The sequence below is a fragment of the Dama dama genome, chromosome 3, assembly GCF_033118175.1.
Source record: "Dama dama isolate Ldn47 chromosome 3, ASM3311817v1, whole genome shotgun sequence".
Taxonomy (NCBI): Eukaryota; Metazoa; Chordata; class Mammalia; order Artiodactyla; family Cervidae; genus Dama; species Dama dama.
Genome location: NC_083683.1, coordinates 47,194,921 through 47,211,754, shown reverse-complemented (window position 1 = coordinate 47,211,754; position 16,834 = coordinate 47,194,921). Strand labels below are relative to the sequence as shown.

Below are 16,834 nucleotides of genomic sequence, written 5' to 3'. Positions count from 1 at the left end.
TAGACACAGCCTTAATATTCGTGTGTTTATTCTCAGAACATACAAACTCATCTTCTCAGAGAATAGAAAACAGAAATTTCACTGACTTCAAGATGGACTCAGCCAGCTCACCCTGTCCCCTCATCTACTATAAAAATTCCCTGGGTGAGGGACGCCTCGAGTGCACAACACCCCTTGGCACAGGGGCCGTGCACAACTCTAAACAAGGCTCTCGACTTGTTTTATAATCCAAAAGGGCAAACGGCTGTCAAAATGACGGTAGGAGTCCAAGGTCCATAATCCTCAGTACCCGATTCCCTGGGTCATCTAGGGCAACAATGGTGCCGTAGCTTAGGCAGTGCCAAAGAAGTCCCAGCCCAGCAGCCAGGTTTTTGATCAGTCTGGGAGGCGATGCCAATTGGCTGCCCCTTTAACTGGCAAGAGAGGATGGCCCGATGCAATCCCAAAGCCCGCCTGAGGGGCAGAGCTGGGCCAAAACCCTGGTAGTTTGTTCTGCCTGCCTCCTGGAGCAGCTTCCTCCCCTTTGACAGATCTGCATTCAGGCCTTCAGACCTGAGGGCCTGGGCCAGGAGTCTGATTGCTTCCTAAGCCCCTGGAAGAGTGAGGACCTGGGAAAAGATGTGAGGGTCCTGAAGAACAGGCTCCAGAGCATGGCCCTGAATCCTGGGGCGAGTGCTGTGTCAGGCAAAGATGGTCTCTTCCCGGCGCTTCTTGGTGAGGATGGTGCCTGGTTTGTGCTGGGCGTCAGGATGGTTGGCTAGCTCTGGCGGGCAGGAGGATACTGGGCTCTCCAGAATGGCTTGCTTCAGCTCATAGAACACAGCAGAGTCCTCTTTGGTGAGGAAGGTGATGGCCACACCACTCTTGCCTGCTCGTCCTGTGCGGCCAATGCGGTGGATGTAATCTGGGGAGGGGGAGAAATGTCAGGGCACCATGCCAGATACCCTGGTGGGCAGTGTCTGAGGCCTCCACTTCTAAAAGCACCCTCTTCCCTGCCACATCGCCGACGGCAGTAAACACAGAGCATGCTGCCTGAAGCTGCAGGGCCCACGGTGCTCTCCCCAGCAGCACTGCTGATGGAAGTCACCCTATCACACCCAGACAGGGTGGCCCAGCTCCACTCTCCTCCACACCCAGAAAACAGAGTGCTGTCCCAGGTGCAGATGAAGGACAGGAGCTCTTCTCACGGGAACAAGCAACCCCAGGCTCGAGGCTGAGAGAGCTGACAGCCGTGGCCCCCTCAGTGGAGATATTCGAGAAGAAGCAGGCAAGGAATCACCCTTTACCTGGAGTGAAGCTGCTCTCCCCTGCACTCACCCTCAATGTTCTTGGCCATGTCATAGTTGACGACCATAGATACATCTTGGATGTCGATACCACGACCCGCCACATCTGTAGCCACCAAAATATCCTTGGCCCCAGCCTTGAGGTTGGATAGTGCAAACTCTCGCTGCTCCTGGCCTTTTCCACCGTGCAGCGTACAAGCGTTGTACTGTTGGAAGAATGGTGAGGTGAAGAAAGAGCAATGGGATCACAGAGAGACACAGAAGGCAGGAGGTAGTGGACAGGGAGGGAGAAATGCAGAGAGGAGAGGGAGAAGGAAGGGGAAAGGAGGCATGAGAGAGAACAAGGGCAATTGAAGTAAGAAGGGAACAGATGAGCTGAAGAAAGGGATGGGAGAGATGGGGGTGGGGAAGACAAACAGGGCAAGGTTAAAGGTAGGGCAATCAGGCGTGAGACGTGGAGCCAGACAGATGACAAGCAGTGAAAGAGAGAATGAGGGCGAGATGAGGGTGGAAAGCAAGGACCAAGAAATTTAAGGATGTTTAAGCGTTGAGTGGAGAGGACACACCCTTCCCCTCAAACACCAGATTCAGGAGCAAAGGACACTGATCACTAACATCTCCCTCCTGACCACGCCAACCCCTCTCCCAAACATACTTGAAAACAAAACACTCCAACCCACTCCACTCCACACCTTCAGATCCTGCCAGGACATGTGTCTCCCTGGCCCCAGCCCACCTCGAGGAAAACCCAAGGCAGCTGTGGCTGGCACTGCTGGAATGGACAGGGAGTCACAGCAACTGACCAAGTCCTCTTTATCCCCATTACCACCCCTTTCCCTCTGACCTTGACTTGTTAAATACTGTAAAGTTTCAAGAATGGATCGGCATTGAAAGCAGGAGCCCCGACTAGTTTCAGGAAGCAGCACCAAAGAGACAAGGCATCGCCCTCCCCTGCCAGACACACCCCCATCTTCTCCAGGGATTTGGCCAAAACATCACAGCCTTTCTTCTGGTTGACAAAAATGATGATGGGTGGATCAAAGCCTTGCTCCAAGATTGCCAGCAGCTTTTTCCTGGAGAGAAAAGGATGCGAAAAATGACATGCATGCTACCCCTCCACTCCAAGTGAAATGCCCAACCCTTATCTACAAACACCAATTCCAGAATCTCCAATGCCCATGGAATTCTGAACAAGAAAATAGAAACTCTTCAACGTGGCAGAACAATCCCTCTCCAGCCACCACTGGCACTAAAAAGAGCCACTTCTCCATTCTGGTTCCCCTGACTCAGGTGCCCCCATACCTCTTTTCGGACTCTGACATGAGGAAGACTTTCTGTTCCACACGTTCATGGGGCTTGCCTGCAGAACCAATGTATACCACAGCAGGTCGCCGAAGATAGCTCCGGGCCAGACGCTCAACCGCTGGGGGCATGGTGGCCGTGAACATGACTGTCTGTGAAAACAAGAGGTCTAGCCCTGAGCTCAGGCAGACACACCACACATCCCACCATCAGCACAAGCAGCGCAGTCCAAACTAAAAAACAGAAAATGAGCCTGGGCAGGAAACAGTGTTTCAGAAAACTGCCCCTTGCCGTCCCACTTCTTTCCTCAGTGCCTATTCAGCAGAGTACTTTCTACCTTATGATAACAGGAAGGAAGGGCTGAGTGATCTGCCAGTGCCTGCGGCGGCCGCAGCAGCAGCATGACTCTCCAGAATCATCCTTCCAGGCTAAGAGGCTACACTGCTAGCACTGTGAGAGGATGGCACGCCTCACCATTCTGGGAACATGTGCTCTGGCCCGCCAAGGGCAAGAAGGGCCCGAGAGCAGGTTTGGCAACTTGCCCAACTTCTCCCAGCCTGGGGAAGCAGCCTTACTTGGCGGTACTTGTGTTTTCCTGACTCAAAGTTGGCCAGCATCTTCTCAGGGTCCTCGGCCTCATCTGTGTCCGGCTTCTGATTGCTGACAGGCATGTGCTCCAGGATCTTCTGGACGTCTGGCTCAAAGCCCATGTCAATCATCCTGTCTGCCTCGTCCAGAACCACATAGGTACAGCGGCTCAGCACCAGGTAGCGGTTCTCCAGCACATCGATCAGACGTCCCGGGGTAGCGATCACTATCTGGGGGGTACAGGGGAGTCACGGGTGGCCCCAGCAGGTACCCTTTCCTCCCCCTCTTGCCAACTATCCACCTACTTGGGCAACAGATCCCCAATGCTAAGAAACTTGGCCCCCAAACTCCACGTAGGTTTGGCAGTGAAAATTCCAGAGAACTGGCATGAAATCACTTGGATTTTTTTTCTCAGGAATGAATGGGGTCTCTGGGTAAGGTCCAGGGGTTAGATGGAAGAGGCAACATCAACAGGAAATTACTTAGATGGAAGAGAGACTAAGTGATACAGTGGAGGGGGGTTGGATAGTAGGATTAGGAAGCCTGCAGAAGACTCAATTCCTCCAGCAGACTTCTTGTTAAAAAGCTCTCCTTCCCTATCCTGAGAAGAATGCAAAGCAAAATCAATGACGCAGTCTGGCAAAGTGATTAAGAGCACAGCCTTCAGACATGAATCTCAGTTCTGCCCATCACCAGCTGTGACTCTGCGCAAGTTATTAACTTGATCCTCAGCTTCATCTGTAAAATGGAAGTACCATTATCCATTCTCTTAAGGTGACTGTGACAATTAATGATGTGCAAAGTACCATCCCTGGTGCCTAAGTCCTCCATAAATAACAGCACGTATCTACAAACCAGCCCCTTTTGTCATTTACTGTGCATCTACGGCAGAGCTAGAAACAGCTCCGTCCCAGACAGCGGGCCGGCTGCTGGCCAGGTGGACCGACCTCACAGCCCATGCGCAGCCGGAAGCCCTGGTCTTCCCTGGAGATGCCGCCGATGACAGCCACGGTGCGGATGCCCAGCGGCTTCCCAAACTTGATGGTCTCTTCCTCAATCTGCTGCGCCAGCTCACGAGTGGGGGCCAGGATGATAGCGTAAGGGCCCTGGTCGGACTCTTCGATCCTGTGGTAAATGGGGCAGCCCGCAGTTTCATGAGCTTTGGTTCTCATCCAACCACAAACAGGAGCAAGATAAAGTCACTCTTAAGGGCAGCTATGAGAATGGGGAGGGTGGTGGGAAAAGAACGCAACAAGTGCTCTTAAAAATCAGACTCCAGGACAGCCAAGCACTCCAAGGAGTGATCTGTACCAGTAATAAAATAACCATATGCTTCTTTGATATCATGATCCAATTATTCCCTAATATCTGACCCAGACTAAATAAAGAAGGGGCCTTCTGATTATAGACTTAAAAAGAAGACCAAATGCTCATTTGCCATTTTCACCTTTCCCACCCAGTGGAACCAATGTCGGCTGCTCTCACCTGTCAATTTTGGGGAGAGTGGTAATCCAGACTAGCAACGGGATGAGGAAGGCTGCTGTCTTGCCGCTGCCAGTCTCAGCTACTCCAATGATGTCACGATTCTGTAGCCCAATGGGGATTGCCTGACGCTGGATAGGTGTTGGCTCCTGCAGTGACCCACAGATAGCAATGAGTACTGACAGAATTATGCTACCTGGGCTGCTGCTGTCAGAGTGGGCACAATGGGAAAAAGCCAAACACAGTGAAAAGGTATGGGACCCAAGAAGAAACACAACCAACAAACAATACTTCAGAAACTGACAACAATGTCACCTTGGTGCTCACTGGCAGAGAAGGCACCAAACAGTCAAGGAACAAAGTTTTCTGTTTTCAAACTAAGTATGTACCCCCTAGAATCTGGCAACATGTCAGATCTCTGGGCCAGTCTACTTGTTCTTACCTTGTAGCCACACTTATCGATGACCTCCAAGATGTGTGGAGGCAGAGAAGAGTCTTTCCAGGATCGGATGGGATTGGGGATCTTGCCACCTTTGGTGGTGATGCTGTAGTCCTCACGGAAGATCCGCCAGTCCCTGTCTGTCATCTCATCCAACTTTTTCTGGGACCAATGCCGATCATCCCAGCGTTGCTTGGCTTCCTTCTTTCGAAGTTTGCGGAGTCTTGCCCTGGAGCAGGATACAGGGAATAAATGGGGTCCATATCCTCCCCATCTCCTTCCTGTAGATTCAGCTGTGCCCCACCACCCATAGCCCTGACCACTCACTCCTCCTGCTCCTTTTCTTCCAGTGTCCGCCTCTTCTCCATTAGGTCTCCATAGAAACGCGACTGCTCTCGTTTCTGCTGCTTCAGGTCAATGCCTGCAATGAAGCCTCGCCCCAACAACTGTACCTGGTGCCGTTCTTTGTACCTGGGATTGAGACAGAGGAAGAGGAAAAGAGAAGGAGCTGCTAAGCACAAGGCTGAAGGTGTACCAGTTACCCTGTCAGAGTCTTTCCCCACCCAGAGGGCCGGCTGACTACTGTTTTACCCATCTCCCCATCCCAGCCTATCTCACTTCTATCTCTGTAGTCACTGATTCTCTCTAGCAACTGCCTAGTTTAAAAGACCTAGCACTGAGGCATGAAGCCACTCACAAGGGGTTGTAGTCGATGGAAGTGTCCTCAGACGCATCCCACTCAAAGACAAACTTGCGGTCGTTGAGATGCCTTGTCCGGCGCCGCTTCTTGATGCCACCGAGGTAACGCTCCTGCCCAGGAACAGAACACAAGCCCTTCAAGCAGGAGGCCCAAACCTCACATAGAAACATCAGAATGGCCACACAGCTAAACCTCATTTGCATGTGTGGACGGTGGGGCCCGAACCTTAATGGCGTGCAGCTCCTTGCTCTTATCCTTCTCCTCCCGGATCTTCTGCCGCCCTTCCTCATCTTCATTCCCATTGGTCTCCCTCTCCATCCTCTCCCTGCGCTCCCGACGTTCCCGTTCCTGAGGGTCTTCTGCAGACCAAAGAGAACAAAGCTGCAGGAGAACTCAGTGGGAGAAAAAAGAGGGCATGGAGATCATCCAAACAAAGACACCAAATGAGTAAAAAGGAAGGGGGGACATTTATGATACAAGAGGAATGAAGACCTAACAGAAAGAGATGTTTCTCATGAACGTGCCCCAGCCACCCTCTTCCAAACTCAAACAGGTCTCAAGCCCTTCTGAGTGACACCGCAATCCTGTCCCACCCTTTCCTACCCCATCGAAGGCCACGGCGTAAGAAAACGAACCCAACATTTTCCGGCCCAAGTCTTGGAACTGTTTCCTTTTCTTCCTCTCTTCTTCAAGCATCCTCTGCCGCTCCTCCACCTCCTGTTGCCGTCGCTTCAGGGCTTCAGCCTCTCGTTCTGCTTTGGAGAGGAACTTGGGCTACAAAACAGATTACAACTGTAAACATGGATCTGGGGACAGGGTAGACTCACGTCACAGATGGCGAGACGGCAAGGGGCCCAGAAATACCTGTCCAGGCATTAAACTGTAAGGAAAACACAAGCAGGCCTGGTAACTATGTCTCCCTCAAGATCTGCATGTTGAAGCCCTTAACTCCCATCCCTCTGAGTGGACTATATTTAGAGACAGAGGCTTTAGAGAGGTGATAAGGTCAAATGAGGCTCCAAAGGTGGGCCCTACACAGATCTGACTCTATCTTTATAAGAACACTTGGACACACAGAGACACCACGGGCCTGTACATAGAGGGAAGAGCATGTGAAGATGGAAAAGCCATCCACCTACAAGCCAGGAAGAGAAGCCTCAGAAGAAACAATCCCATTTGATCTTGAGCTTCTAACCTCCAGAACTATGAGAAGATAAGTTTCTATTGTTTAAGTCACTCAGTCCGTATGTTCTGTCATGGCAATCCTAGGCAACTAATACAGACCCTCAAGCTCTTACCTTGGCCTCGGCTTCCTCCTCAGCCTTTTTCTTGGCCAGAAGTTCCTCCAGGGATAATGGCTGGGCCTGAAGATAAAACACAGGACTTCAGTCCACAGAGGCTCTCTCCCTCTGAAGAACAACAAAGTCAGGCTTAAACTGAAGAGGATGATAAGGGAAAAAAACAAATTCTTCCTCTTTTTACCTTAGGCTTCTTATCACCATGTTCATCCTCTTCATCCTTTCTAGAGTCTCTGTCTTTCCGAGATTTAAAATCTTTTCCTCGGCCAGGAGATAAACTTTAAAGCAAAGGAACAGGGGAAAAGTCCACATCACTTTTTTTTGGCCATGCTGTGAAGCATGTGAGATCTTAGTTCCCCAACCAGGGATCCACTGCAGTGGAAGCGAGGAGTCTTAACCACTGGACACCAGAGGACTCCCCACATCACTGTTACTCTAGCCCCTGAATGAGATTCAGACTGAGCTCCCCAAAAGAGAATGGAAGTTTTCCCATGACTCAACAAGACTGGCCCATGGTCATCCAACAAGTCCTGAAGTTCCTTTTGCAGGCCTGGTCTCTCTGCCTGCTCTGAAACCTAATGATGGCCCTGTCTTGACCTCATGCTACCTGAATCTCCTTTTCTGAGACTAATCTCCTCTGGGAAGTGGGTCTTAACTACTGATATCAAAAATATTTCCTCCGAACATTAGTCACAAAAAACAATGAAATATTACCGTTTGCAGCAACATGTATAGACACAGATTATCATACTGAGTAAAGTCAGTCAGAAAGACAAATATTAGATGATATCACTTATACATGGAATAGAAAAAATAATCAAATGAATTATTTACAAAACAGAAACAGACTCACAGACACAGAAAACAAACTTATGGTTACCCAAGGGGAAAGAGAGCAGGGAAGGCTAAATGAGGAGTATGGGATTAACAGATACACACTACTATATATAAAATAAACAACAGGATTCACTTTGTAGCACAGGGGATTACATTCAATATTTCATAGTAACCTATAATGGAAAAGAATTAGAAAAAATATATATGTGTGACTGAAATCAGTTCACTATACATCTGAAACTAACACAATATTGTAAATCAACTATATTACAATTAAAAAAAAAATTCCTCCAAATAGCAAATGCACATCAGAAGGGAAAAAAAAAAAACTCTGCCTTACTTTGTAATGCACAATGAATTCAGCCAACATGGCCACCACCTACACCCTTCCCAGATACTGCTATATATGTATTTTGCTCATTTCTCCTTCCTATCAGTCCCAGCAGTCTTTTTCCCACATCTGCTATAAGCTTAATATACAAGAGATCTCAAATAACCACAGTGTTTGTTATAAGGATTCTATCCTTCACCCTGAATTCTAACCTACATCAGTTCAGTTCAGTTCAGTCACTCAGTCGTGTTCGACTCTTTGCAACCCCATGAATTGCAGCACGCCAGGCCTCCCTGTCCATCACCAATTCCCGGAGTTTATTCAAACTCATGCTCATCAAGTCGGTGATGCATGTTCAGGGCCTAATAAAAACTTTGTATAGAATGTTTCCAGAACAATGAGATCATGATATTGGCACATTAAGCTAACCCAACGAGTACATGTTGTATATTCTGGATAGAAAACTGAATGGTCTGATGGAGGAATGTTCTGTTGGCTGGTAACCTAGAAAATTTCAAAATTCTAAGAACAAGCTGACCCTCAAGGGGCTGTAACTTCACTAACTGGTTATACATTCTAAATAAGATGTGTGCCTTCTAAAAGACAGCTCTGCAATAACTACCAACAGGATTCACTGTGGAAAATTCACTTTCCCATGAAACTGGGAAAGCTGAGACGCAGAGAAGCAGTGAGGGCGTTGCCCTAAAGCCCACTCCAACCCGTCAGGTACCTGGATCGCTTGCGGTCCTTGTCCCTTCGGTGCCCATCCTTATCCCGGTCTCGGTCTTTCTTATTCCGATCTCGTTCCTTATCTCGCTCTCGCTCTTTGTGCCGACGATCTCTGAAGACAGAGCAATTAAGAAATCATGTGATACTTCCTATGTACCTGCACTGCAGCCCTAAAAAGGTTCTCATGCTCTTTTCTTCCCAAAGTAATATTTTACAAATTAGAAAATGTGTTTCCCAAGAAGTTATGAGAGAATTCTATTAATAAGGTCTTGGAGCTCGAATCTGTACTGCTAAGTATTAATGACAATGATAGGCCATGGACTGTGTGAACAGATAAACTATCTTTCTCAGTTATTGGGACCTTCATCTTACAAGTTTCCTCTTTACCTTTAAGAGCTACTGGGTCCCCAGGTGTAGAGAAACCTATGACAGACTCACGTCCCAATATGGAGGCATCAGAGGAACCAAGAATAAAGGAGTTTGAAATGTACACTCCCTCTCCAGGTAACAAACAGTAAGTTACTTTACCTTTCCGTAGACTTGGATCGGGAACGGGAGCGAGAACGGCTGATTCCTCTACGCCTATCCCTTGAACGATGCCGTTTCCTGTCTTTAGATGGGGAAGACTTCCGGTCTCGATCTCTATCGCGGTCTCTGTCAGGAGTCCGAGATCGCTTCCTTTCCTCCTTGGAAGGTGATGCATCACGGTCCTTCTTATCAGCCAGCTCTCCTGCCATCTATCGTGCATAAGATGAGTATTTATTATGTACTAGGTACTTTTCTGAACTTTTTTTTCTTTTCTGAACATTTTACAATTTACCTAACAATTTACTTAATCTCAAAACAATATTCACTGGAAGATATAGTAGTATGCCTGCTTTATGGATAAAGAAACTGAAGCTCAGATAAATAAAGTAACTTGCCTAAGGACACCTGGGTGTTAAGTGTCAGAGTTTCAGGCAGTCTGGCTCCAGCGGCCCATTCTTATTCATTAATACTATCTCTCTGGGATTCCTTTTTGTGTATATATATATAATTAAACTCCAACAGTATTAAAAAAAAAATGATACCAAATGAATAGTATACTAGCTATCTCTAGAAATATCTTGTATTGCTTATCTTAGGAATCTACTGTATCTGCCAGCCCACCAGGATCAATCAACACATCTACATCTAAGGGAGATTTCTCTGGAGCGCATAAAGAAAACTCAAAAGAGAAAAAAGGAGTTTAATTTTGAGATGTGGGATTATGATCAGCACCTCAAGAAAACCTAAGTTCAAATAGAAGAGAAACTCACTTTTACACTGATTAAAAGAAATGTACTTCTAGTTATGCAATGGCAAAAACTTGAGTGACAGGTAAATAGGACCTCCATGCATTTTGGTTTTAAAATTTTCTGTGAATCTATACCTAATGGAAACAGCGAGAGACTTTATTTTTTGGGCTCCAAAATCACTGCAGATGGTGACTGCAGCCATGAAATTAAAAGATGCTTGCTCTTTGGAAGAAAAGCATGACAAACCTAGATGGCATATTAAAAAGCAGAGACATTACTTTGCCAACAAAGGTCCATCTAGTCAAAGCTATGGTTTTTCCAGTAGTCATGTATGGATGTGAGAGTTGGACTATAAAGAAAGCTGAGCGTTGAAGAATTGATGCTTCTGAACTGTGGTGTTGGAGAAGACTCCTGAGAGTCCCTTGGACTACAAGGAGATCAAACCAATCCATCCTAAAGGAAATCAGTCCTGAATATTCATTGGAAGGACTGATGCTGAAGCTGAAACTCCAATACTTTGGCCACCTGATTTGAACTGACTCATCTGAAAAGACCCTGATGCTGGGAAAGATTGAAGGCGGGCAGAGAAAGGGATGACAAGGGATGAGATGGTTGGATGGCATCACCGACTCAATGGACATGAGTTGGAGCTTGAGCAAGCTCCAGGAGTTGGTGATGGACAGGGAAGCCTTGGCATGCTGCAGTCCATGGGGTCACAAAGAGTCGGACACGACTGAGTGACTGAACTGAACTGTGAATCTATGATTATTTTAGAATTAAAAATAAGGGAGGAAGGGATGGAGTAGAGCGAGGAGGGAGGGAAGGAGGAAGAAGTGTACCAAAAACTAGAGGTCACAGACGTTCTGACATTCCGTACTCAGATTTTCACAACCTTGATTATGATCCAGTCCCACAAAAAGTTTGAGCAAGAATTGTTCTGTCCCCATCCTGCCTGGGGGATACTGAACACCATGCCATACTGTCAGCTGCCCTTTAGACTACAAAATCTATTTCAGAGAGGTGCTAAATTCAGACAGCAAGTCTGAATTTGCCTCTATTCTACCATCACCATCATCGTTCCTAAGCCTCAGGGTATATTTCTCAAAACTTATTTTATCTCCAAATGGTTCCCATGAAATAACACTTCCCTAAGCTACAGCTTACAATCCCCCTTTCCCATGTAATTCCTGCCATGTATCTTTAAGAATAGGTAAAGAAAAGAAAAATGAACAAGTAGCACTTTTAAAAAGTTGGAGACGACCTATTTTACCTCAGAATTGCCAGTACATCATGCATAGCACATGGACATTATACTTATGTCTCTTTCACTTATAGCCCTAAGAAAACAATCCAGAGGTAAGGCAGTCTTCTCTATAAAGCATCCTGGACAATGTATGCCAAAAACCACTACAATATTGTAAAGTAATTAGCCTCCAACTAGTAAAAATAAAAGAAAAAAAAAAAGACAAAAAAAAAAAGCATCCTGGACATCATCATTATTTCAACAAATACTCACTGAGTACCTGACAGGTGCCAGAAACTATTCCAGTACTAGAGATTCAGCAGTAAACAAAACAAAGTCTGATCTCATAATACTTAAATTCCAGTGAAGCAGACAGCAGTTAGGCAGAAAATAAGAGAATTTCAAACAGCATAAGCGCTAATGAAGAGAACAAAGCAGGGTGTGTGATGGGGAGCAGCGTGAACAAGAGGGCTCTGGGAAGAATTTTTTAGATGACATGTAAGCTGAGACTTGAACGATGAGACATAGAGAGTCTGTAAAAATCAAAGAAAAGAATTTATTGTATAGAAGGAACAGCAAGACACTGGGGCAAGAGCTAGCTTAGCATGTTTGCTAACTAAAAATAAGACACATGTGTGGAATTCCCTGGTGGTCCAATAGTTAGGCCCTCACAATGCCAGGGCCAGGTTCAATCCTTGGTCAGGAAACTAATATCCTGCAAGCTGTGCAGCACTGCCAAAGAAATAGACTCATGTGGTCAGGAGTGGCAGTAACCAAGGGGGAAGATTGACTCAGGATGTGTTCAAGGAGGTAGGTAACAGTCAGATCAGGGAAACGTGTTTTAGGCCAGGCTAGAAGAACTTGGATTTTAGTTTGACTGCAGTGGGAACCTTAGAAAGGTGTTAAACTGGAAGTAATATGGTCTTATTTTACATTTTTAAAGAATCACTTTGGTGACTTGCAAAAGGCAAGAATGGACACAGAACCACTGAGAATGCTATTATGGTAGTCTAGACAAAAGATAACAGTGGGGACCTTTCTGGTGGTCCAGTGGCCAAGACTCTGCACTCCCAATGCAAGGGGCCCAGGTCTGATCCCTGGTTAGGGAGCTAGATTCCACATGCCACAACTAAGAGTTTGTATGCCACAACTAAACAATTCCTTGTGTCACAACTAAGACCCGGTACAGCCAAATAAATAAATAAATATTTTTAAAAAGGTAACAGTGGTTTGTTCTAGAAAAGTGAGAGTGGAGACGGAAAGAAGTAGAGAGCTTCAAGGGAGATTCTGAAGACAGAGCTGACAGGACATACTGATGAAGACAGGAAACAAAGGGGAGACATACTAAAACTCCTAAACACATGGTCTGGCCAACTTAAATGGTTCACAGTGCCATTAGTGACTGGAGAAGACTGGGGAAGGAAAATATTTAGGAAGAAATTAAATGTTTCATTTTGATCACGGTGAATGTAAGATATCAATAAGAAAACCAAGTGGCGATTCCAAGAAGGCAGCTGAATCTGCAATTCTGGAACTTAGGAGAGAGTTGAAGACAGTAACGTGAGTTATCAATATACAGATGGCTTTTAAAACCATAGGATGCTAAATGATTATTACTTAAGTAGGCATTCTAGTTAGGAAGAAAATAGAGGAGGACCCAGGGACTTCCCTGGTTGCCCAGTGATTAAGAACCCACCTTTCAATGCAGGGGACACAGGTTGGATCCCTGGTCGGGAAAGTAAGATCCCACATGCCGCAAATGCAGGGGACACAGGTTGGATCCCTGGTCGGGAAAGTAAGATCCCACATGCCGCAGAGCAACTAAGCCCACATGCCACAACTAGAGAGCCCAAAGCGCTGGCAAGAAAAAACCTACACCACACCGCTGCCACCACCATCCCCCTCCACCCGTGACTGCAACTAAGACCCAACTCGGTCATAAATAAATATGTTTTTAAAAAAGAGGACCCATGATTAAGCTCTGAAACATTGTAACATTTAGAAGTCAGGCATAGAAGCCAGAGAAGAAAACTGGAAAGAAACAATAGCCGGTGAAAAAGAAGAAAAGATAGTCAAGTATGCCATGGAAAAAAGAAATAGTAGAGTATGCCATCACAGAAGCCAAAAATGTGTTTCGAGGAGGGAATGCTGATCTGTGTCAAGTAGAGAAAGACTGGAAGATAAAAGAGTCACCCTCGCCTCTAAAACAGAGATGACAAGAGCTGTTTTAATGGCATGGTGGGAGTAAAAGCCTGAGTGCAATGAGTTTAGAAGAAAATGAGAGGTGCAAATAAGCAGACAGTAAACACAGGCAACTTTTATTATAGGCTCATCACAAACCTCCGGATCTTTGAGTTCCTCAGTGCTTGCAGGACAGGGGCAGAGTCTTTTTTTTCATTCAATGAAGTATGCATTTATCAAACAACCACCATATGCAAGGCACAGTGCTAGGCACAATGTGAGTTACAAAAGGAAATCAGGAAGGTCCTGTCCACAGGAAGCTTACAAAACAATAGAGGATATGAGGCACATACCAAGATGCAGGCTCAGATGAATTATTGCAGGAGTTCAAAGAAGTTTCTTTTCACTTGAAAAAGGAAATCTGTAAAGAGTGTAGAGGAAGTGGCTCTTGAATATTTAAATATAGGTAGAATTGGAAGATGTGTAATTGAGGGTGCCGGAAAGAAGTCATTCCCGGCAAAAGAAATGATACAGGAGGCGCAGAGGCGGGAAAGCATGACTAGTTATGGGAGAAAAGCCAGAGTTTCAGTTTGACTGGAGCAAGGGCTACTCCAAACATGAAAGAATAAGATCGGACTGAGGCTATCACGGGTGCTGTGCGCATGGGCAAAGGTCTGACCCGTAACATCGTCCAGGGACCTGCCCTATCCCCGCCGGAGCCAACACTCCCACTGGGGCCCGCGCCCCTTCCCTCCTGCCGGATAGAGCTTTCCAAGCTCGTGCCCTTTCCCTATGGCGTTCTTCCTCGCCTCCTCCCAGAGACAGGGTCAACCGCTGTGCCCTCACTCTCGCCTTCTCTGCAGGCTCGTGGAAACCGCTTCCACCGCCCGAGACTCACCACTCTTGAGCCCAAACCGCCCAACGCGGCCTCAACGTCGCCGAGTAGTCGCCATCTTTCCCGTTTCCTGGTCGCCGGGCTGCTCCCTCGGCCGCGCGGCAAGCCGGGAAGTCGAGTTCCTGGTCCTGGGCAGCGCAGGCCAACAACGCGGGGCCGAGAACTACCAATCCCAGAATGCACGGCGCGAGCGCCGGTCCCGGGACGCGGGGGCCGCTGGGCAATGTGGTTCGCCAAACATTTGAGACTGTGGAAGGAAGAGTTTTTCATAGGTCGACTTTCATCAGAAGGTTTTTCTCTCTGCGGGTGCAGCCCTCCTGGAATATGCTGGTTTTCCTGGAAACTGTAGTTAACGACATCATGGCCCGTGGCTTACAACGGAGAAATGTAAGGCTTTCCTTACATATCAATAGCACGTAGTTATAATTAGGCAACTGTAGTAACAGCAATAAATACTATACCATTTGTGGAAAAGCCGGTTTTAAAAAAAAGATCTTTGAGATAGATTATTAGCCCCATTTTACAGATGGACAAATGAAAATTTAAGTTACAGGAGCAGCCTAGTATTTACCAGGGAGGGTGGGACAGTTCATTGTGTGAGACTATCCCAGCTTTAGGAGGACATTTTTAACAACCCTGGCCCAAGCGGTAACACCGTAGTTACTGTTACAGCATTTTGAACATTTTGAAATGAGCTCATACAATGGATTGCAAAGGCCTCTTGGAAAGAGTATCTTCCGGGCTGTGGCACCTGGTTTTCTAAACATCCCAGATAGGACCTACCCTTTTCACTTTCTTGCTCTTTGGAATCTGTTCGAGAAAAACAACTATTTCTGCTCTATTGACTACGCCAAAGCCTTCAACTGTGTTGATCACAATAAACTGGAAAATTCTGAAAGAGATGGGACTATCAGACCACTTGACCTGCCTCTTGAGAAACCTGTATGCAGATCAGAAGCAACAGTTAGAACTAGACATGAAACAACAGACTGGTTTCAAATAGGAAAAGGAGTACGTCAAGGCTGTATATTGTCATTCTGCTTATTTAACTTATATGCAGAGTACATCATGAGAAATGCTGGGCTGGAAGAAGCACAAGCTGGAATCAAGATTGCCGGGAGAAATATCAATCACCTCAGATATACAGATGACACCACCCTTATGGCAGATAGTGAAGAGGAACTAAAAAGCCTCTTGATGAAAGTGAAAGAGGAGAGTGAAAAAGTTGGCTTAAAGCTTAACATTCAGAAAACCAAGATCATGGCATCTGGTCCCATCACCTCATGGGAAATAGATGGGGAGACAGTGGAAACAGTGTCAGAATTTTTTTTGGGGGGGCTCCAAAATCACTGCAGATGGTGACTGCAACCATGAAATTAAAAGACGCTTACTCCTTGGAAGGAAAGTTATGACCGACCTAGATAGCATATTAAAAAGCAGAGACATTACTTTGCCAACAAAGGTCTGTCTGGTCAAGGCTATGGTTTTTCCAGTAGTAATGTATGGATGTGAGAGTTGGACTGTGAAGAAAGCTGAGCACCGAAAAATTGATGCTTTTGAATCATGGTGTTGGAGAAGACTCTTGAGAGTCCCTTGGACTGTAAGGAGATCCAACGAGTCCATCCTAAAGGAGATAAGTCCTGGGTGTTCATTGGAAGGACTGATGCTGAAGCTGAAACTCCAATACTTTGGCCACCTCATGCGAAGAGTTGACTTGTTGGAAAAGACCGTGATGCTGGGAGGGATTAGGGGCAGGCAGAGGAGGGGATGACAGAGGATGAGATGGCTGGATGGCATCACCGACTCGATGGGCATGAGTTTGAGTAAACTCCAGTAGTTTGTGATGGACAGGGAGGCCTGGCGTGCTGCGATTCATGGCGTCACAAAGAGTCGGACACAACTGAGTGACTGAACTGACTGAATACTTTTTCTTCTCTGTCGCTCTAGTTCCCTCTCTTCAGTCCTCCAATGAGCTTTTTTCCCCAAAAAACTGTAGTTTCATTTTGTTTCTCTTTGGTCTTGTGATTAATAATTCTACTTCCCTTCCTCCCCAGAACAAAAATCTTGACAACTTCTAGGACGGTTTAGATAGATGCATTCATGCTAAATCGCTTCAGTAGTGTCTGACGCTTTGCAGCACCATGGACCAGGAGGTAACTAATGTTTCCTTCCTTTCCTTTTTTCCCATCACAAGCTTTTGGGTTTCAATCCCACATGGCTGTTGGTCTGGTTTTTCTCTCTGAATG

The 16,834-nt window shown here is 46.5% G+C and overlaps 1 protein-coding gene across 2 annotated transcripts; it reads right to left on the bottom strand.

The window, feature by feature from the left end:
• On the bottom strand, positions 1 to 14,735 carry DDX23 (DEAD-box helicase 23). Of its 2 annotated transcripts, XM_061128912.1 has the most exons (18): positions 14,592 to 14,674; positions 14,047 to 14,114; positions 9,521 to 9,729; positions 8,994 to 9,104; positions 7,280 to 7,373; positions 7,096 to 7,161; positions 6,433 to 6,571; positions 6,023 to 6,156; positions 5,795 to 5,907; positions 5,425 to 5,568; positions 5,101 to 5,326; positions 4,662 to 4,807; positions 4,124 to 4,301; positions 3,164 to 3,406; positions 2,589 to 2,740; positions 2,251 to 2,359; positions 1,318 to 1,492; positions 1 to 904 (listed from the first exon to the last, which is right to left on the bottom strand). In XM_061128912.1, exons 3-18 carry the CDS (start codon positions 9,727 to 9,729, stop codon positions 681 to 683), a joined length of 2,463 nt encoding a protein of 820 aa, XP_060984895.1. In that variant the 5' UTR covers positions 14,047 to 14,114; positions 14,592 to 14,674; the 3' UTR covers positions 1 to 680. The 2 variants fall into 2 exon arrangements, with proteins under 2 accessions (XP_060984895.1, XP_060984885.1); XM_061128902.1 differs by lacking the exon at positions 14,047 to 14,114 and having other exon boundaries at positions 14,592 to 14,735.
• Positions 14,736 to 16,834: the final 2,099 nt, after the last annotated feature.

Excerpts from the sequence above, each read along its gene's own strand:
- DDX23 (XM_061128902.1), bottom strand. The coding sequence starts at position 9,729 with ATGGCAGGAGAGCTGGCTGATAAGAAGGACCGTGATGCATCACCTTCC. Across the intron at positions 7,162-7,279 it reads ATGGTGATAAGAAGCCTAAG|GCCCAGCCATTATCCCTGGA; the intron begins GTAAAAAGAGGA and ends TTTTATCTTCAG. Across the intron at positions 1,493-2,250 it reads AATCCCTGGAGAAGATGGGG|TACAACGCTTGTACGCTGCA; the intron begins GTGTGTCTGGCA and ends TTCTTCCAACAG.